This window comes from Coregonus clupeaformis, chromosome 3 (genome assembly GCF_020615455.1).
Source record: "Coregonus clupeaformis isolate EN_2021a chromosome 3, ASM2061545v1, whole genome shotgun sequence".
NCBI lineage: Eukaryota > Metazoa > Chordata > Actinopteri > Salmoniformes > Salmonidae > Coregonus > Coregonus clupeaformis.
In genome coordinates, this window is record NC_059194.1 from 38,489,185 (window position 1) to 38,511,646 (window position 22,462).

General features: G+C 42.2%; 1 protein-coding gene across 2 annotated transcripts in view; it reads right to left on the reverse strand.

Moving 5' to 3' along the window:
* LOC121545086 (glypican-4-like) overlaps positions 1-22,462 on the reverse strand; it is a 103,733-nt gene that overhangs the window by 12,336 nt on the left and 68,935 nt on the right. For both annotated transcript variants that reach the window (XM_041855480.2, XM_041855473.2), the window contains exon 3: positions 1,365-1,762. In XM_041855480.2, coding sequence (XP_041711414.1) covers positions 1,365-1,762 — 398 coding nt within the window. The remainder of the gene's footprint in view (positions 1-1,364; positions 1,763-22,462) is intronic.

The window sequence follows — 22,462 nt, forward strand, 5'->3', positions numbered from 1 at the left end:
CTGGATAAGAGTGTCTGCTAAATGACTAAAATGTAAATGTAAGTGCCAATGCCGTTTAGCAAACTCCAGGTGGATCACATGAAAATATAGTTATTTGACCACGCACACCAGTGGTGGGTTTTGCGTCTAAATGAGAATGCATGAGCAGAAAATAATCCATCTTTGATGTTATGGGGCTATTTTGATCTATTTTCATGTCATCTGACCAAAGCAATAGTTCAAATCCAAGTGCCAATGTCATTTAGCAAACTCCAGGCATTTACATTGGTTGGATCACATTAAAATATAGTTATTTGACCACGCACACCAGTGGTGGGCTTTGCGTCTAAATGAGAAAGCATGAGCAAAAAAGAACCCCCTACCTACTGTAAAATATGGTGGTGGATCTTTGATGTTATGGGCTATTTTGCTTCCACTGGTCCTGGGGCCCTTGTTCAGGTCAACTTGGTTGCCTCTGCTAGGAGGCTGAAACTTGGCCGCAAGTGGATCTTCCAGCAAGACAATAACCCCAAGCACATATCAAAATCCACAAAGAAATGGTTAATTGGCCACCAAATCTATAATTCAACTAATATAATGTTCTATATGTAATTCTATGCATCAACATCTCTCTCTTTCTTAGGGTTGCAAAGGAAGGGTAAATTACTGGTAACTTTCAAAGTTTACCAGTAAACTACCAGAATTTTGGTAACTTTCAAGAATGTTATGGAATTGTATCACATGACATCTAGTGACCGTATGGGTACTTCAGATTACCACAGGAGTCTAATTATCTCTCGCCCTCCATGTGGCCTTATCACATGGAAAATATATTTTAAAAGATGGTTTTAAAATACAAAATAGAATGACAAAACTGTAGAACATTATCCTAAATATAACCCGTCAACTTAGTGAATATCATATTAATGATATGAGGGTTTCAGCATTAAATATAATTTATATATATATATATATATATATATATATATATATATATATATATATATATATATATATATAATTTATTTTTTTTATTACCATGTCAATATTTTGTTGTCAATGTTTTGTTGCCAAACCGGTGGAAGTTGTGAAAAAAGTCAATCATTGGAAGAGTTGCAGGATTAATTGAAAATAATGGCATTGTTGATTAGATGCTTTTTTCTTTAATTAGGCTTTTTCTTGAACCATATGCTCTATCCACAATAAACTTGTGGATTAATAAAAAAGTAATACTATATATGAATACTTAAAAATAAAAAAAATTCAAGTATACATTCCCAGAGTTACATAGATTGCCATAGATTACCGGTTAATTACCAAAATTACGAAACATTTCTATCTTTGGTAAATTACCAGTAGTTTTGCAACCCTACTCTTCCACTTACCGTGGAGACTTTGTTGACCACCTCGGGCATGAGAGCCAGTCCGCGGGTGAAGGTGCGTGCCGCAACAAAGGCCCGTGTCAGCTGGAGGCGGAGCTTGCGCGGCACGTCACCAAACGGTTTCAGTTGCTCGGTGTGGCGGCTGACGCACTCCATGTAGGCGTCACTGAACTCGTACTGGACGTTGACCAATTGGAACATCCTCTCCAGGAGGTCTTCCCAGAAGTCAGACAGCATGGAGTCCAGGTTGACCGCCCCGCTGCCCGACATGTAGTAGCGCTTCAGCTCCTGGAAGAAGTGCTTGAATAGCTCGGCATTATGCACGTACATCAGGCCGTACGTGCGCACGAACATGTCGTTGAGCGAGTGTTCCGCGTTGTCCAGCAACTCACGGAAGAACTCTGCAGACGGGAAAGAGAAGAGAAAGTGTAAGTACGATGATAGCGCATAGCTAAAACTTTTAATATCAACATCAGAGTTTTGTAATGGTAGCCTATTGTTATGTCTTTTCATAGTGTTGTGGGAACAAGCTTAAATCTATTAGATAGGTGACTCTTGGTGCCACAGAGTCTGAATGCCAGGGATTCCAGTATGTCGAGGGAGCTTACTGGGGTTTATCTTAGAATGATTGATAGATAGAATATACTGACTTGGGTACAAGCTGGTATCATCAGAGTGGGGAGTGCCCACTGATGGTTACCTGATGTTGTTGAAGAAACGTGTAACATGAAGTATATAAACAGAGATTTCCTTTGTCCAGAGTTCGGATGACAAGAGGCAAAGCATGTGCCGTTTGTTAAACAAACCTGGTACCGTGTCTATTAAATACTTTGTATCAACTCTCCATATAATTGTTTAAGTATATTCTTTCATCCTGAACTTCTCGATACCAGAAACCCATCATAACAGATTGGCGCCTGAACGAACAGGATGCAGTTTACAGCCGAACTAACAGGTAAGCAGACTTTATTTATTTTTTTATTGTCAAATTATCTGTGGTAAAGCTGAGCTGTAACGAATGTTTAAAATTCAATATTTTTAAAGGGGGACGATGAGTGGTGTTGAGTTGTGTAGAAGGGATGTAAGGAGAATGATCAAATTAGACAATAACATGGTGCTTTGATTCTAAGAAGGGTTTGTTCAGAGTAATGACTAAAAACAACAGAGGAGAAGGAGAATGGGTTGAACAAGATTGGGCATAGGTTCAAGTCCTGTGATGAAAGAATAAACATTGTTCATAGGTTCAAGTCCTGTGACGAAATAATAAACATTGTTCATCGGTTCAAGTCCTCAAGGAAACAGAATAAAGAGACAGATGTGAAGAGGTTCAAGGCCTCAACCGTGTTTTAAAAGCCCTCTGAGAAAATTAATCCTTTGTGAAGTTACTCAAAACGGTCAGGAAAGAGGGAGAGAACAATAACTCATACTGCGTAAAGAATGAGAGCAGATACAATTGAGCGTGTTGAATCATGGCACCAATGACAAAATAGGCAAACAAAATTTTAATAAAGATCAAGTTGGGGATTTGATTCAAGTATGTGCTTACTAACATTGCATGAACTAATTGAAGTAATGGATGGCCAGCATAGCAGACCGGTATCTGGAAAAACAGTCACCATTAAGAGTAAATCAGAGCTTCATTTACCTCGGAGAGAGAAAGGAAATGACGAAATTATTACAGACAAATCAAGTCTCTTTTAAAAGTATTGAAAATCAGACAATGCGCGAATGAATGTTAAGTAAATTAGGATTTTTCTATGGGGAACAATTTCTCAGTGATGTATCAGCATGGACAGATGATGAGTATCCTCAAGAAGGTGTTTTTAAAAGGGATAAGTTACAGATAGTGCGAAAATATATCACTGACAATATCGTCGTAAGCAACACAAAATGGGATTTAGATTACATGAAAGAGGCATATAAAGCATGTGATTTAATGAGTGCACGATGACAAGGAAATATAATTAATAAGGAGAAAAAGTCAGCTAACGAAGTTAAGTAATTGAATGGAACAACATGGGCTATCTTATGAACAAAGAGCAGAAAGTAATTAGAATCTGAAGGATGCATAATAAGTTATAGAAATGGATATGATAATTTGATATAAGTTTGGATAAGAAGTTTCGATATATAACAGAATTAGGTCATAGAATATTAATGAGTGGTATGGAGATTGTGATGCTGTTTTAGAGAGTAGCGGAAAAGTCTGTATTTTCTGGGAGGATCCCATGACAGGCAGGGCAGTGTCCTGGAAACTACAGTCTGTTTTTTGGTTCCGCTGGGAGTATGTTTGTAGAAGTTGATTAGTGTCGATTGAGAATCGTTAAAAACACGAAGGGATTGTTTGTTGTGAGTACCTAGGAGTTCTAACGTTCTAGGTGGATTATGTGAATATATGAAAATATAATGATGTGTTTAAGCGATTACTCGATATTTGATAAAGTAATAATTGGAAGATTATTAGTATACAATATGTTAACCCCAAAACGTAGACGTACGTCAGGGGTGGGAAACGATAAATACAAGTTTTCGGAGTTGGTGCCGTTTATGGATCATGTGATAGAGATAAGGTTTAAGGAATAAACTGCCCATAAGGACTGGAATTTATAGACATAACTTATAACCTAGTACAAAGCCAATTTAGGGTTTTCTGCGTCATTTCAATAGCATTGGGGCAATGGCATAGAGTAAACAAATCTGGGTTTCTGAGTGTAATTCTACTGTTGGTATGTGTTGCTTAGACAGATACTACAAAGTATTTGGTTTGGTGATGTAGAATGAAAGATTGATCAGCGTGCTTGGTTCAAATTGAATGACCATAATTTAATAGGAATATGAGACGATTTCGAGGTAGTCATTTTTTGGGGGGTTGCATAATGGTGTGCTAGATTAAACGATTGAGAATGGTGGCGTAATGTCTATCAATAAATTGGATATTGATAATATGGATATCAATTCAATATATGCTTGTCAACTACAGCAAGTGTTCAGTTTGTTATTTGTTGCCTACTTGGGAAGGACAGTTACCCAGATCTGCTGACTTCTAGTAATGGCGGATTGGTATTATCTTCGTTGATAAAGGGGATAATAATAGTATAGGGACGATGCACAGAGAAGTGAATGTCTTATCTTCATGGGAAGTGAAGCAAGGGGACAAAGAGAATAAAAAGAGTATTAACAAAACACCAGGGATTATGAAGCAGTGTTGGAAGGGAGAAGAGTATAAAAGATAACATTATGAGGAATATAGGAACTTGTAGCTGAGGTCACTACAGAAATATTACTGACACAATATTGTAACAGATTAATTGAACCAAACATGAAGCTACTGCAGCAATCGATTGTTAAAGTTGTCAAGTTAGTTTTTAAACCAATGATAGAGGTAAACGCAGAACGCTGTTTGAGAATGGGTTTTAATTTTGTCTACTAGTAAGAATAGAAGAGTTTCCATGTTTTTGTCTGCGGTGTTAGCGACTGGGGCTCGCTGAACTCGAGTGGGCTGTAAGGCACATATGGGTTAAGTTTGGTGTATTGGGATCAATGGTTGCTGCAGAAAAGGAGGAGGTCAAAGGGGGGTGAGTGTTACCAGTGGGATATAGCTAGCTAGTTAGTGGTGTTAACTAGTAGCGTTTAGATTGGTGACGTAACTTGCTCTGCGACCTTGAAGTAGTTCCGCGGCTTTTGTGGAGCGATGGGTAACGGTGCTTCGAGGGTGACTGTTGTCGATGTGTGCAGAGGGTCCCTGGTTCAAGCCCATGTAGAGAAGGAAGCAAAACTGTTACATTGATGCTGTTGACCTGAATCACTGGTTCAATTGATAAGATTATACGAAAGAGATTGTCTTACCAAACCATGGCGGATAGGATAACATAGTAATTAAAGTTGCATCCCTGTGAATAGAGGTTTTAGTTTGTTTTGACTATAACTTAAAAATAATTTGTAACATGCTAAAGTACCGTTAGATGGAAAGAGAGGTAGAGGATAATAGAGATTGTAGAGGGTTTTCTGAGTTAAAAGGAAAGTAGGTTAATTGGGAGATGAGACATGTTACATTGGATTGTTTGAGTAGACTGGTATTAAAATAATTATTTATAGTAAGGTCAATGAAAATATGTTATTAGGTAGTAGTGGTTTGTGGATATACTTTACTAATGCCATGATTTAATAAACGGGTGAAAGAGAGTCGTGCTAGTTGTGCTATATCGGGATGTAAAGGACGCAGAGGGTAATGTGAAGCACATATCTAGATAGTTGAATATAGAATGTTCTTTGACAATTTCTAATTATTATTATTACATTTTATAGTTTGTTTAAACACCAGTGAGTTACGCAGAAAGTTTAATTCTTAAAACGATAATCTGTTTCTGGTACGTTGAACAATGGGAGGTCGTTTTTACTATTAGGCTGATGAAGTAGTAAACATTTTTGTAAGTTCTGAAGTTTTTAAACAATAGGTTGTTATTTTAAAACATCAATGCAACAAGTGGAGATGATTACATTACCAAAAAGGGTTTATAGGTTTAGAGAGAAGGTGTAGTCAACTCAATGAAACGTGGTATATTAAGGAAGGCGTAGGAGATGGTCTCAAACAACTTTTTAATAGACACTTGGAATATCATTGATTCTTTACGCGTAGTAAGTGATTATATTTGTGAATGTCTCAAATAGATTGTTCCTGTCACCCCTCTAAACGTACTAAGGGGTAAGTCATCCAGCAACGATACCATGATGATTTGATATGGGATAAAATTAAGCTGATTTTGGAGGTGATAATCATTGTGAGACTTAAAAAGAATGAGGTATAAAGAGTAATCATTTAAAAAATACTTCTTGTAAACTCAAAGAACCTCGAGTGCTTTTCATCTTTTGAGAGATTGTATGTAATCTTCTTCTGGAGTAGTTATGAGAGATTAGATTGATGAAATGATTGATGTGAGGTAGGACAGGGTATATCTGCATCATGTTTTGTGTGAAATTAATATTTTTGGATTGCTGATTATAATTGAATGTTAATGAAATGTATACTTTCTCTTCGAGGAAAATGGGGATTTCCTTATCTCTCATTGGGATGTTTCAAAAGTCTGTGGGCTAGGTGGAGCAGTGAGTAAAATCTGGCATTCTTATAATTAGGTCTTAAGAGGGAGCTACCGAATTAAATAAGGTCTGGCCATTTTTGTTTGTTGTATTCCAATAGGGTTTCTCAAATAACCACACACAACCCACATAAAATAATTGTTATATAGAGTGTTATTTTCATTTTAGGGGGTTTTAACGGGTCAAATATGTTAAGTCTTAAAGGGCACACACAGAATTTTCGGATGTTTTTGTTCTCTGAGTGAGTTTTGGGTAAACACGTGATTTAAAAAAAAATCACATTGTAGGATTTTTAATGAATTTATTTGCTAATTATGGTGGAAAATAAGTATTTGGTCACCTACAAACAAGCAAGATTTCTGGCTCTCACAGACCTGTAACTTCTTCTTTAAGAGGCTCCTCTGTCCTCCACTCGTTACCTGTATTAATGGCACCTGTTTGAACTTGTTATCAGTATAAAAGACACCTGTCCACAACCTCAAACAAACAGTCACACTCCAAACTCCACTATGGCCAAGACCAAAGAGCTGTCAAAGGACACCAGAAACAAAATTGTAGACCTGCAACAGGCTGGGAAGACTGAATCTGCAATAGGTAAGCAGCTTGGTTTGAAGAAATCAACTGTGGGAGCAATTATTAGGAAATGGAAGACATACAAGACCACTGATAATCTCCCTCGATCTGGGGCTCCACTCAAGATCTCACCCCGTGGGGTCAAAATGATCACAAGAACGGTGAGCAAAATCCCAGAACCACACGGGGGGACCTAGTGAATGACCTGCAGAGAGCTGGGACCAAAGTAACAAAGCCTACCATCAGTAACACACTACGCCGCCAGGGACTCAAATCATGCAGTGCCAGACGTGTCCCCCTGCTTAAGCCAGTACATGTCCAGGCCCGTCTGAAGTTTGCTAGAGTGCATTTGGATGATCCAGAAGAGGATTGGGAGAATGTCATATGGTCAGATGAAACCAAAATATAACTTTTTGGTAAAAACTCAACTCGTCGTGTTTGGAGGACAAAGAATGCTGAGTTGCATCCAAAGAACACCATACCTACTGTGAAGCATGGGGGTGGAAACATCATGCTTTGGGGCTGTTTTTCTGCAAAGGGACCAGGACGACTGATCCGTGTAAAGGAAAGAATGAATGGGGCCATGTATTGTGAGATTTTGAGTGAAAAACCTCCTTCCATCAGCAAGGGCATTGAAGATGAAAACGTGGCTGGGTCTTTCAGCATGACAATGATCCCAAACACACCGCCCGGGCAACGAAGGAGTGGCTTCGTAAGAAGCATTTCAAGGTCCTGGAGTGGCCTAGCCAGTCTCCAGATCTCAACCCCATAGAAAATCTTTGGAGGGAGTTGAAAGTCTGTGTTGCCCAGCGACAGCCCCAAAACATCACTGCTCTAGAGATCTGCATGGAGGAATGGGCCAAAATACCAGCAAGTGTGTGAAAACCTTGTGAAGACTTACAGAAAACGTTTGACCTGTGTCATTGCCAACAAAGGGTATATAACGAAGTATTGAGAAACTTTTGTTATTGACCAAATACTTATTTTCTACCATAATTTGCAAATACATTCATAAAAAATCCTACAATATGATTTTCTGGAAAAAAAAATCTCATTTTGTCTGTCATAGTTGACGTGTACCTATGATGAAAATTACAGGCCTCTCTCATCTTTTTAAGTGGGAGAACTTGCACAATTGGTGGCTGACTAAATACTTTTTTCCCCCACTGTATATTGATTGGCAAATGGACAAGACACAATGAGGTTGTAGAGATGGTGGTGACTCGATGAGACATTTCAGTTGGGACATTGTCATGAGCAAGTCATTTTGAACTATGAAGCTGTCTGAAGAACATAATGAAGAGACACCAGAAGATTTAAGTGCCGGGGAAGGAAGAGGTTGGTTAGCTGTGGTAATAATTTTTTGGGGGATGTATCTAAATTTGCTAATTTGGGTAGGAGGTATATACACACTGCTAAATTAATAGTACTAGGAATGAATTGAGAGGATGATCTGTATTTATTCTCAGAATGTGGAAGGTCATAATAGAATTATGGATATTTATACTGTATGTTAATATAAGTGCACATTCTGACAGTTGTAATGGGTGCTAAAGTTGAGGGTTTTAATTTTGAATGATAGGACCAATGTAATCACTAAGAATTGTCATTCTAAATTTGGTTGAGATAAGTAATTCGGTTTTGGTTATAATTCATAAGATGACTGAGTGATTTAAGTAAATCATTAGTATAACTATTTTTAGCATGAAGGGTATTGCTTGTACAATTGAGATAACTGTCTTATTTAGATATTATGGTTAAAACAGCGATACATTATGGTAATGTCTTAGGATACACATATATGATGTATTTCGAGTAGACATTTTGAATCTTAATGTTTGAAACATGTAAGTTAATGTGAGGATTGTGACTGATCATGAACATGTTGGTTATTAAGTTACCGTATTCACATATTAGTCACTATATACATTTAAAGTATTGGGTGGTATTGATCTGGTTGTTTAGAGTGGTACATATCTCTGTTGCTAGGCAATAACTTAATTGGTTCCTATCATGGGGTTTTGGTATTTGAGACATATGAATGTTTATGCTATTTTCATCTGATCTGACTTTTGGTTGAATTCCTCAATCCTAAATAGTCCAAGGCTGTACTGATTTAATAGGGACTGAAACCAGAGTGTTATCCTGTGCATCTCTCCTCAGGCATATTATCAGAACAGAGTCATGGTTGAAAAGAGTTGATATTAGATATAGATATTACCTATTAAAAGTATTGGATTTTCAAGCAATTGGGTCTGAGAGGTCACTCATTGAACAATACACAAGTGATAATCGCATAGCATTGGATGCTATGACAGTAGATAAAGGGGGATGTATGCGATTATAGGGGAGATGCATGTTGTACATACTTGCCATCAATATATATTAGAGAAAGACAGGAGTGGAAATGTGGAAACAAGACTACCTCTTCGATCAGATAGCGCCCCAAATAACCAGAGAAACGCTTGGGGTTCCTCTGAATGAACATGGATGAAGAAGACTGATGATATTTTTATTGAGATATATTCTTCTGAAGATATTATAATCTCCATGTAACTTAGAAAGTGTCATGTATCATTGTATTCGTGTGGAGGATGTCATGATGTTAAGAATGTATTTCTATGTATGTTTTTCTTGGTAACATGTCTAAGAGGATGGGTATATTTGTAAATAATGCATTTTTATTTTTAAATTTTTTTATTTCACCTTTATTTAACCAGGTAAGCCAGTTGAGAACAAGTTCTCATTTACAACTGCGACCTGGCCAAGATAAAGCAAAGCAGTGCGAGTTACATATGGGGTAAAACAAAACATAAAGTCAAAAATACAACAGAAAATATATATACAGTGTGTGCAAATGTAGCAAGTTATGGAGGTAAGGCAATAAATAGGCTATAGTGCAAAATAATTACAATTAGTATTAACACTTGAATGATAGATGTGCAAGAGATGATGTGCAAATAGAGATACTGGGGTGCAAATGAGCAAAATAAATAACAATATGGGGATGAGGTAGTTGGGTGGGCTAATTTCAGATGGGCTGTGTACAGGTGCAGTGATCGGTAAGGTGCTCTGACAACTGATGCTTAAAGTTAGTGAGGGAGATAAGAGTCTCCAGCTTCAAAGATTTTTGCAATTCGTTCCAGTCATTGGCAGCAATGGCGGCCAAAGGAGGTGTTGGCTTTGGGGATGACCAGTGAGATACCTGCTGGAGCACATACTACGGGTGGGTGTTGCTATGGTGACCAATGAGCTAAGATAAGGCGGGAATTTGCCTAGCAGTGATTTATAGATGGCCTGGAGCCAGTGGGTTTGGCGACAAATATGTAGTGAGGACCAGCCAACAAGAGCGTACAGGTCACAGTGGTGGGTAGTATATGGGGCTTTGGTGACAAAACAGATGGCACTGTGATAGACTACATCCAATTTGCTGAGTAGAGTGCTGGCTATTTTGTAAATGACATCGCCGAAGTCAAGGATCAGTAGGATAGTCAGTTTTACGAGGGCATGTTTGGCAGCATGAGCGAAGGAGGCTTTGTTGCGAAATAGGAAGCCGATTCTAGATTTAACTTTGGATTGGAGATGCTTAATGTGAGTCTGGAAGGAGAGTTTACAGTCTAACCAGACACCTAGGTATTTGTAATTGTCCACATACTCTAGGTCAAACCCGTCGAGAGTAGTGATTCTAGTCGGGTGGGCGGGTGCCAGCAGCGTTCGATTGAAGAGCATGCATTTAGTTTTACTAGTGTTTAAGAGCTGAAGGAGTGTTGTATGGCATTGAAGCTCGTTTGGAGGTTTGTTAACACAGTGTCCAATGAAGGGCCAGATGTATACAAAATGGTGTCGTCTGCGTAGAGGTGGATCTGAGAGTCACCAGCAGCAAGAGCGACATCATTGATATACACGGAGAAAAGAGTCGGCCCAAGATTTGAACCCTGTGGCACGCCCATAGAGACTGCCATAGGTCCAGACAACAGGCCCTCCGATTTGACACATTGACTCTATCTGAGAAGTAGTTGGTGAACCAGGCGAGGCAGTCATTTGAGAAACCAAGGCTATTTAGTCTGCCAATAAGAATGCGGTGGTTGACAGAGTCAAAAGCCTTGGCCAGGTCGATGAAGACGGCTGCACAGTACTGTCTATTATCGATCGCGGTTATAATATCGTTTAGGACCTTGAGCGTGGCTGAGGTGCACCCATGACCAGCTCGGAAACCGGGATTCGAAATGGTCGGTGATCTGTTTGTTAACTTGGCTTTCAAAAACTTTCGAAAGGCAGGGCAGGATGGATATAGGTCTGTAACAGTTTGGATCTAGAGTGTCACCCCATTTGAAGAGGGGGATGACCGCGGCAGCTTTCCAATCTCTGGGGATCTCAGACGTTATGAAAGAGAGGTTGAACAGGCTAGTAATAGGGGTTGCGACAATTTCGGCGGCTAGTTTTAGAAAGAAAGGGTCCAGATTGTCTAGCCCAGATGCTAGATTATCTGTGGGGTCCAGATTTTGCAGCTCTTTCAGAACATCAGCTGTATGAATTTGTGTGAAGGAGAAGCGGGGGAGGGGGGGGGGTATGGGCAAGTTGCAGTGGAGGGTGCAGAGCTGGTGGCCGGGGTAGTGGTAGCCAGGTGGAAAGCATGGCCAGCCGTAGCAAAATGCTTGTTGAGTTCTTGATTATTGTAGATTTATCGGTGGTGATAGTGTTTCCTAGCCTCAGTGCAGTGGGCAGCTGGGAGAAAGTGCTCTTATTCTCCATGGACTTTACAGTGTCCCAAAACTTTTTGGAGTTAGTGCTACAGGATGCACATCTCTGTTTGAAAAAGTTAGCTTTTGCTTTCCTAACTGCTTGGGTATATTGGTTCCTAACTTCCCTGAAAAGTTGCATATCGCAGGGGCTATTTGATGCTAATGCAGTACGCCACAGGATGTTTTTGTGCTGGTCAAGGGCAGTCAAGTCTGAGGAGAACCAGGGGCTATATCTGTTCTTAGTTCTGTATTTTTTGAATGGGTAATGTTTATTTAAGATTGAGAGGAAATTACTTTTAAAGAACAACCAGGCATCATCTACTGACGGAATTAGATCTATATCCATCCAGGATACCTGGGCCAGGTCAATTAGGAAGGCCTGCTCGCTAAAGTGTTTTAGGGAGCGTTTGACAGTGATGAGGGGTGGTCGTTTGATCGCGGACCCGTTACGGACGCAGGCAATAAGGCAGTGATCGCTGAGATCCTGGTTGAAGACAGCGGAGGTGTATTTAGAGGGTAAGTTAGTCAGGATGATATCCATGAGGGTACCCATGTTTACGGATTTAGGGTTGTACCTGGTAGGTTCGTTGATAATTTGTGTGAGATTGAGGGCATCTAGTTTGGATTGTAGGATGGCTGGGGTGTTAAGCCTATCCCAATTTAGGTCACCAAGCAGTACGAACTCTGAGGATAAATGGGGGGCAATCAATTCACATATGCTGTCCAGGGCACAGCTGGGGGCTGAGGGGGGTCTGTAGCAAGCGGCAACAGTGAGAGACTTATTTCTGTAAAGGTGGATTTTTAGAAGTAGAAGCTCAAACTGTTTGGGCACAGACCTGGATAGTATGATAGCCTGCAGGCTATATCTACAGTAGATTGCAACTCCACCCCCCTTTGGCAGTTCTATCTAGACAGAAAATGTTGTAGTTGGGGATGGACATTTCTGAATTTTTGGTGGCCTTCCTAAGCCAGGATTCAGACACTGCTAGAACATCAGGTGCCATTTGTTAAACGAACCTGGTACCGTGTCTATTAAATACTTTGTATCAACTCTCCATATAATTGTTCATGTATATTCTTTCATCCTGAACTTCTCGATACCAGAAACTCAACATAACAGCTATATTTGTGATCTAATAGAATATTAATATAGAGAGGTTATTATTATTATTAAAGTGACTTGTTATTCATGTAATTGTATTTGCGGCATAATGGAGTGCTTCCAAAACATGTGGACGGGGGGCAGATTTTATATACGCTTATGTCAATACCATATTTATTCTGTCTGGGCCAAAGAGGATCAAACTATGTACGTATTCTAATAAGATCTGTTAGTCTTAAAAAAAAACATACATTCAGTGCCTTCAGAAAGTATTCATACCCCTTGACATATTCCACATTTAGTTGTATTACAGCCTGAATTCAAAATGGATTAATTAAATGCAAAATCTCACCCATGTGCACACAATACCCCATAATGATGAAGTGAACACATGTTAATAGATATTTTAGCAAATGTATCAAATGAAATACAGAAATATTTAATTTACATTCAGTACCAGTCAAAGGATTGGACACACCTACTCATTCCATGGTTTTTCTTTATTTTTAGTATTTTCTACATTGTAGAATAATAGTAAAGACATCAGAACTATGACATAACATATATGGAACCATGTAGTAACCAAAAAAGTTAAACAAATCAAAATATAGTTTATATTTTAGATTCTTCAAAGTAGCCACCCTTTGCATTGACGACAGCTTTCCACACTCTTGGCATTCTCTCAACCAGCTTCACTTGGAATGATTTTCCAACAGTCTTGAAGGAGTTCCCACATATGCTTAGCACTTGTTGGCTGCTTTTCCTTCACTCTGCGGTCCAACTCATCCAAAACCATCTCAATTTGGTTGAGGTAGGGGGATTGTGGAGGCCAGGTCATCTGATGCAGTACTCCATCACTCTCCTTCTTGGTCAAATAGCCCTTACACAGCCTGGGAGGTGTGTTGTGTCATTGTCCTGTTGAAAAACAAATGATAGTCACACTAAGCGCAAAACAGAAGGGATGGCGTATCACTGCAGAATGCTGTGGTAGCCATGCTGTTTAAGTGTCCCTTGAATTCTAAATAAATCACAGACAGTGTCACCAGCAAAGCACCCCCACACCATCACACCTCCTCCTCCATGCTTCACGGTGGGAGCCACACATGCAGAGATTATCCGTTCACCTACTCTGCGTCTCACAAAGACACGGCGGTTGGAACCAAAAATCTCAAATTTGGACTCCAGACCTAAGGACACATTACCACCAGTCTAATGTCCATTGCTCGTGTTTCTTGGCCCACGCAACTCTCTTCTTATTATTGGTGTCCTTTAGTAGTGGTTTCTTTGCAGCAATTCGGCCATGAAGGTCTGATTCATGCAGTCTCCTCTGAACAGTTGATGTTGAGATGTGTCTGTTACTTGAACTCTGTGAAGCATTTATTTGGGCTGCAATTTCTGAGGTGCATTTAACTCTAATGAACTTATCCTCTGCAGCAGAGGTAACTCTGGGTCTTCCTTTCCTGTGGCGGTATTCATGAGAGCCAGTTTCATCATAGCGCTTGATGGTTTTTGCGACTGCACTTGAAGAAACTTTCAAAGTTCTTGACATTTTCCGGATTGACTGACCTTCATGTCTTAAAGTAATGATGGACTGTCATTTCTCTTTTCTTATTTGAGCTGTTCTTGCCATAATATGAACTTGGTATTTTACCAAATAGGGCTATCTTCTGTACACCACCCCTACCTTGTCACAACACAACAGATTGGCTCAAAATTTTTACAAGTGTCGTGATGTGCCTTTCATTATTGTATTTCCCACGGGGGGCCAGTATAAAAAAATATATATATATGTATTCACTATCTGTAAGTCGCTCTGGATAAGAGCGTCTGCTAAATGACTAAAAATGTAAATGTAAAAAATTATTGTGATGACTATTATTTATCGACTACTATGTTTAATTGTTACTAGATTAAATTAATCATATAACAATGAACTCATTAGGTATTTGGGGCAACACGGGAAAAGTTGTTTAACGAGTTACCATTTCCCAAATTAACTCTAAAGATATCTAGATATCTCATATCATTTAACAGTCATTTATTAATAATTTACCTCATATCAGTCTCATTCTGAAAGTCGTAGGCTCTTTAAGTCTGCACGAACCCGGGTCTTACTGATCATTCCATACCACACAAATTGATGTAATTATTTATTTACTAACTAATTAAAATGATAACACAAGATACAAACACATACACAGTATATGTAGGGATTAGAAACTTCATGCAATGAAAATGGGTCCCAAGCGGACTAACACAATATGACACTTACAAAAGATGGCGAGAGAGAGAGAGAGAGAGAGAGAGAGAGAGAGAGAGAGAGAGAGAGAGAGAGAGAGAGAGAGAGAGAGAGAGAGAGAGAGAGAGAGAGAGAGAGAGAGAGAGAGAGAGAGAGAGAGAGAGAGAGAGAGAGAGAGAGAGAGAGAGAGAGAGAGAGAGAGAGAGAGAGAGAGAGAGAGAGAGAGAAACACTTGGATACACATGGACCTACGCTCATAGTAATCCTAATACTTTGCCCAGAACTGCCGCCCGTTTGGTAAGAAGTAATGCATGTATTTACGTGTTTGTCTTCGTCGTCTCTGTTGGACCTAGGCCTTCGTGGGAAGGGTCGATTGGGCCTTCTCTTTTCGGATGGCCTTTTAGATGTAAGGCTCAGATGGTCCACAAGAGGTCACAATGTCCTTCTTCTTAGTCATCTGTTTACTTTCACTCGTTCTGGAAGTGGTCTTCTGAGGACGGCTAATCAGCCGTGTCGATGATCCCCTATGGGGTGATAAGAGCAGTGTAGTAGATGATGGTTTGAAGAGAGTAACAGGATGGTCCCACTTAAATTCACCTTCTTAGATACAGTACTTAGAACAGCTACTCAGCTGTAACATTGATTGTTAGTGAAGGCAACTTTGTCGTCTTCACCTCGTGTTGATTTTCAGGGTCGGGAACAATATGGACAAAAGCTGCAGCTTGAGGTCCGTCTAGTCTGATCTGATCATTCTTATCTCAGTCTTTTATGCACTCTGGAAAAGAGCGGCGTTTCCGTCATACTGACACGCTCTCTGAGCTCCCTCGGGCGTGGCTAGTTACGAGGCAAAAGTATTATTATCACTGATTTTGTTAGAAAGCTAAAATCACATTCCAATTTTCACAAAAACATTGTCTTCCTCCTTGATATTTTCTACACAATGTAAAGGATGTAAACTTGATATACACAGTGTTAAAGCTCTTCAAGTCACACTGTTTTCGTTCTAATGCCTTTATACAATTTGTTATGACATCACAAAATCGACATTCATTTTCCATATTCCATTACTCATCATTCCAAACGTTTGGATGTTGAAATATATTGTCCCAATGTTCATTGTTGGACGTTGAAGTTTTTGGGCGGCAAAAGTCTCTGAAACAAAGGACATTCCTTTCACCATACTAGAGGGCCAGAGATAGATTATCCTATCTCTAATTTATGGCAGTATTAAGGTGTCAAGACCAGCACACCCTCAACACACAATACCCCATAATGACAAAGCGAAAACTGGTTTAGAAATGTTTGCTAATTTATTAAAAAACGGAAATATGACATTTGAATAAGTATTCAGATCCTTTCCTCAATACTTTGTTGAAGCACCTTTGGCAGCGACTACAGCCTCGAGTCTTCTTGGGTATGACGCTACAAGCTTGACACCTATATTTGGGGAGTTTCTCCCATTCTTCTTTGCAGATCCTCTCAAGCTCTGTCAGGTTGGATGGGGAGCATCGCTGCACAGCTTTCTTTCAGGTCTCTCCAAAGATGTTCGATGGGGTTCAAGTCCGGGCTCTGGCTGGGCCACTCAAGGACATTCAGAAACTTGTCCCGAAGCCACTCCTGCGTTGTCATCTTGGCTTGGAAGGTGAACCTTCGCCCAGTCTGAGGTCCAGAGCACTCTGGAGCAGTTTTTCATCAAGGATCTCCCTGTACTTTGGTCCATTCATCTTTTCCTCGATCCTGACTAGTCTCCCAGTCCCTGCTGCTGAAAAACATCCACACAGCATGATGCTGCCACCACCATGCTGGTGGTGCCAGGTTTCCTCCAGACGTGATGCTTGGCATTCAGGCCAAAGCATTCAATCTAAGTTTCATCAGACCAGAGAATCTTGTTTCTCATGGTCTGAGAGTCTTTAGGTGCCTTTTGGCAAACCCAAGCGGGCTGTCATGTGCCTTTTACTGAGAATTGGCTTCCGCCGTCTGGCCACTCTACCATAAAGGCCTGATTGGTGGAGTGCTGCAGAGATGGTTGTCCTTCTGGAAGGTTCTCCCATCTCCACAGAGGAACTCAAGAGCTCTGTCAGAGTGACCATCGGGTTCTTGGTCACCTCCCTGACCAAGGCCCTTCTCCCCCGACTGCTCAGTTTGGCCGGGTGGCCAGCTCTAGGAAGAGTCTTGGTGGTTCCAAACTTCTTCCATTTAAGAATTATGGAGGCCACTGTGTTCTTGGGGACCTTCAATGTTGCCGACATTTTTTGGTACCATTCTCCAGATCTGTGCCTCAACACAATCCTGTCTCGGAGCTCTTCGGACAATGCCTTTGACGTCATGGCTTGGTTTTTGCTCTGACATGCACTGTCAACTGTGGGACCTTATATAGACAGGTGTGTGCCTTTCCAAATCATGTCCAATCCATTGAATTTACCACAGGTGGACTCCAATCAAGTTGTAGAAACATCTCAAGGATGATCAATGGAAACAGGAAGCACCTGAGCTCAATTTCGAGTTTCATAGCGAAGTGACAGAATATTTATGTAAATAAGGTATCTGTTTTCTATTTTTAATAAATGTGCAAACATTTCTAAAAACCTGTTTTTGCTTTGTCATTATGGGGTATTGTGTGTATATTGCTGAGGACGTTTTTTTATTTAATCCATTTTAGAATAAGCCTGTAACTTAACAAAATGTGGAAAAAGTCAAGGGGTCTGAATCTTTTCCGAAGGCAGTATATATCTGGGGAAGGGCATAGAACCATTTCTAAAGTCTTGAACATTTCCAAGACCACAGTGGTTTCCATCATTGGGAGATTGAAAAAATATGGAACTTCCCAGACTCTGCCTAGAGCTGGCCATCCGACCAAACTGAGCAACCGGGCAAGAAGGACCTGGGTCAGGGAGGTGACCGAAAACCCAATGACAGAACTACAGAGTTCCTTGGCTGAGATGGAAGAATGGCTGCCAGCTGGACAACAGTCTCCACAGCACTTCACCAATCAGGGCTTCATGGGAGAGTGGCCAGACGGAAACCACATGACAGCACATCTGGAGTATGCAAAAAAGGCACATTAAAGACTCCGAATAATTTAACTCTTTGGCCTGAATGCAAAGCGCTATGTCTGGAGAAAACCAGGCACAGCTCATTTCCCATCTAACACCATCCCTACCATGAAGTATGGTGGTGGTAGCATCATGCTATGGGGATGCTTTTCAACAGCAGGGACTGAGAGACTGGGGCAAAAATGTACGTTCTAACAGGACAATGACCCCAAGCATACAGCCAAAGCAACGCTGGAATGGCTTCAGAACAAGAATGTGAAAGTCCTTGAGTTGCCCAGCCAAAGCCCACACTTGAATCCCATTGAAAATCTGTGGAAAGACTTGAAGATTGCTGTTCACCACCACTCCCCATCTAACTTAACAGAGCTTGAGAAAATCTGCAATGAAGAATGGGAGGAAATCCCCAAATCCAGATGTGCAAAGTTGATAGAGACATACCCAAGACGACTGACTCACAGCTGTAATTTCTGCCAAAGGTGATTCTAAAATGTAAATGTACTTATGTAAATTGAATATTTCTGTATTTCATTTTCAATAAATGTGCAAAAATGTCTAAAAACATGTTTTCACTGTCATTATGGGGTATTGTGTGTAGATGGGTGAGAGAAAAATCAATTTAAGCTATTTTGAATTCAAGCTGTAACAACAAAATGTGGAGTAAGTCAAGGGGTATGAATACTTTCTGAAGGCACGTGAAGCATACATCAATCCCAGTTCCGTACACTGCATAATATTAGACTGAAAACGTTATAAATCAAAATAAAGAATATACTGTACGTTAACCAGAGGTTCTTTCAATGTTTCCCTCTCATCTGATTCTCAGAGACACTAACATCGTAGTGTACATTTCCACAACCAGATTGAAAGTGTCCTCAATGTTTTTGGCGGCGTGTCATTAGACAGAGAGACAGATTTAGTAGGTCTACACACAACCAGCAGTAGTACATAAAATCACTCAGGAAAAAAAACTGCATGGGAAGAGAAACGGTTGGAAATTGAGTGAGAAGAGTAAAAGAGTGAGGGGGGATGAGAGGTGGAGTTAGATTTTCTTTGAGGCAGAGAGAGGCAGAGCAAGAGAGTGGCAGAGGGAGAGAGAGAGTGGCAGAGGGAGAGAGAGATGCAGAGCGAGGGAGAGACGGCGCGAAGGAGAGACGGAGCGAGGGAGAGACGGGGCGAGGGAGAGACGGAGCGAGGGAGAGACGGAGCGAGGGAGAGACGGAGCGAGGGAGAGACGGAGCGAGGGAGAGACGGGGCGAGGGAGAGACGGGGCGAGGGAGAGACGAGGCGAGGGAGAGCGAGGGAGAGACGGAGCGAGGGAGAGACGGCACGAAGGAGAGACGGAGAGAGGGAGAGACGGGGCGAGGGAGAGACGGGGCGAGGGAGAGACGGGGCGAGGGAGAGACGGAGCGAGGGAGAGACGGGGCGAGGGAGAGACGGGGCGAGGGAGAGACGGGGCGAGGGAGAGACGGAGCGAGGGAGAGACGGAGCGAGGGAGAGACGGAGCGAGGGAGAGACGGAGCGAGGGAGAGACGGGGCGAGGGAGAGACGGGGCGAGGGAGAGACGGAGCGAGGGAGAGACTGAGCGAGGGAGAGACGGAGCGAGGGAGAGACGGCACGAAGGAGAGACGGAGAGAGGGAGAGACGGAGAGAGGGAGAGACGGAGCGAGGGAGAGACGGGGCGAGGGAGAGACGGGGCGAGGGAGAGACGGGGCGAGGGAGAGACGGAGCGAGGGAGAGACGGGGCGAGGGAGAGACGGGGCGAGGGAGAGACGGGGCGAGGGAGAGACGGAGCGAGGGAGAGACGGAGCGAGAGAGAGACGGAGAGAGGGAGAGACGGAGCGAGGGAGAGACGGAGCGAGGGAGAGACGGAGCGAGGGAGAGACGGAGCGAGGGAGAGACGGAGCGAGGGAGAGAGAGCGAGACAGAGAGAGCGAGACAGAGAGAGCGAGACAGAGAGAGCGAGACAGAGAGAGCGAGACAGAGGGCGAGACGGAGAGCAGAGAACACTCGGCCATTCAACAGAAACGTCTCTCCACATCAAGCCGCTGACCACCAATGGCATTTTCAGTTGACACATTCCATTCGTTTTCCTTTCTCCCTGCTCCTCTTTCAATAGCATTACTGCCCACCCCTCCTCTCCCTCCCCTTCCATATAGGGACCTGTATCCCCCTCCATTCCCACATCTCTCTCTCTCACTCCAATGCTTTCAATTCGTCAGTTCCTTCAGAAGGCTCTCTTCAGTAGAGACAGGAAACAACAACCTACTGAGGAATATTCATCACCCCCCAAAAAATTATACAGCACCCCTCTCCCACGAACCCCCTCGCTCGCTCCAAATCCCTACTGTGTCGCCAAGGATACCGGAAACACTGCAGCCCTTCCATTTACCTCCCAGCATGGTCACACACCCCACACAAAGGCAGGGGAGAGGGCACCAAGCTCCACTGACAGAGATTCAAACTAAATGTTATCCTGCACTGCCTCACCCCCCTGGCCCCAAATGAATATACTTGGTTCAGAGTTCGTTTTGATATTTCAACCAACATGTCCTGATCGCGTCTGGCGTGGATGGCCAAAATCAACATGCGCGCAATGGCAGACTCATGCGCGTGTCCGGTCTAGTCAGCATGTAACAGTGAAATGCTTACTTACGGGCCCTTCCCAACAATGCAGAGAGAAAGAAAATAGAGAAATAATAGAAAAGTTAAACACGTAATAATAAAAAGTAATAAAATATACACAATGAGTATTGATAACTTGTACCGAGTACCACTACTTCACACCCAATCGATTCTCCCTGGCAAAGATGTATATGCTACTGGGGAATAGAGTATCAGGAGGTAGCACAAAACTCCCTTCTAGTTGTAACTTCTGGTACTTTTTAAAGATCGATTAGAGTTGAGAGGGTTTCTCAGGCTGAAGCTAAGGCCTTTAGTATGAAAGCAGCATTACACAGGCATCTTGCTTCGTCATTAAAAAACGGTTTATGACATACAGCCAGCAGTCAGCCAACAGCTAAGCCGTGGAGCAGCACACACACACTCCCTTCAAAAAAATGTGCCTGCTGCTCAGCCATTGGTTAAGTAAAATGTAGGTGAAAGGTTACAGGAGAGAGAGCATAGTGTGTAGGGAAACACTAAGGACGTATGAGGCAGTATAGACCCTTAGCCTATATGTGTGTATGTTTGTGTGAGAATCTGAATGTAGATCCTGTCAGCAAGAATCTTGTTAGACAAAGAGGGCCTGGAAGAATGTTCTCCTTCCTCTGTGAAGTAGGGCTTTCTTATACCTCAGTGACTCGCTTTGTTGGCATTTCCATATGTTCCTCCTGACATCCCTGAAGTATGAAGCACTGATGTTGGGCCCAATCCTTCACCTCAAGAGGAGCTGACCAATCCCCTTTGCACGCCTCCCTCCCCTTCATCCTATTAGGACAACTGGATATCCCACCTTCCCTCCCACCCCACTAAACCCTGCCCCTCCATGTCCCAGCCCAGGCAGTAATTGCACCCTATTTGTGCCAATTAGTCTTTGCAGGGGGAGAGAGGGAAGGGGAGAGTGAGGGAGAGCGAGAAAGAGAGAAAGAGCGCAAGGGAGGGAGAGAGCGAGAGAGAGGATAAGAGAGAGAGTGAGAGAAATGTCTATTATTTTGGAACTTTTGTGAGTGTAATGTTTACTGTACATTTTTTGTATTGTTTATTTCACTTTTGTTTATTATCTATTTCACTTGCTTTGGCAATGTAAACATGTGTTTCCCATGCCAATTAAGCCCTTAAATTGAATTGAAATATCAAGAGGGGGAGAGGGAAGAGAGAGCGAGCGAGAGTGGGGGAGGGAGCGGCGAGAGGGAGGGAGGGGGGAAGAGAGAGCGAGAGGGGGAGAGAGGTAGGGAGAGGCGTGAGAGGGAGAGGAGGGGGAGATAGATCAAGAGAGGGGAGGGGGAGAGAGAGAGCGAGAGGGGGGGAGGGAGCGGCGAGAGGGAGGGAAGGGGGGAAGAGAGAGCGAGAGGGGGGAGAGAGGTAGGGAGAGAGCGTGAGAGGGAGAGGAGGGGGAGATAGATCAAGAGAGAGGGGAAGGGGGAGAGAGAGAGCGAGAGGGAGAGGAGGGGGAGATAGATCAAGAGAGAGGGGAGGGGGGAGAGAGAGAGCGAGAGGGAGAGAGTGATTGAGAGAGGGAGGGAGAGCTAAAGAGAGAGAGTGAGGGGGAGAGAGAGCCAGAGAGGGGGAGGGAGAGCCAGAGAGAGGGAGGGAGAGCCAGAGAGAGGGAGGGAGAGCAAGAGATGGCGAGCGATTGAGAG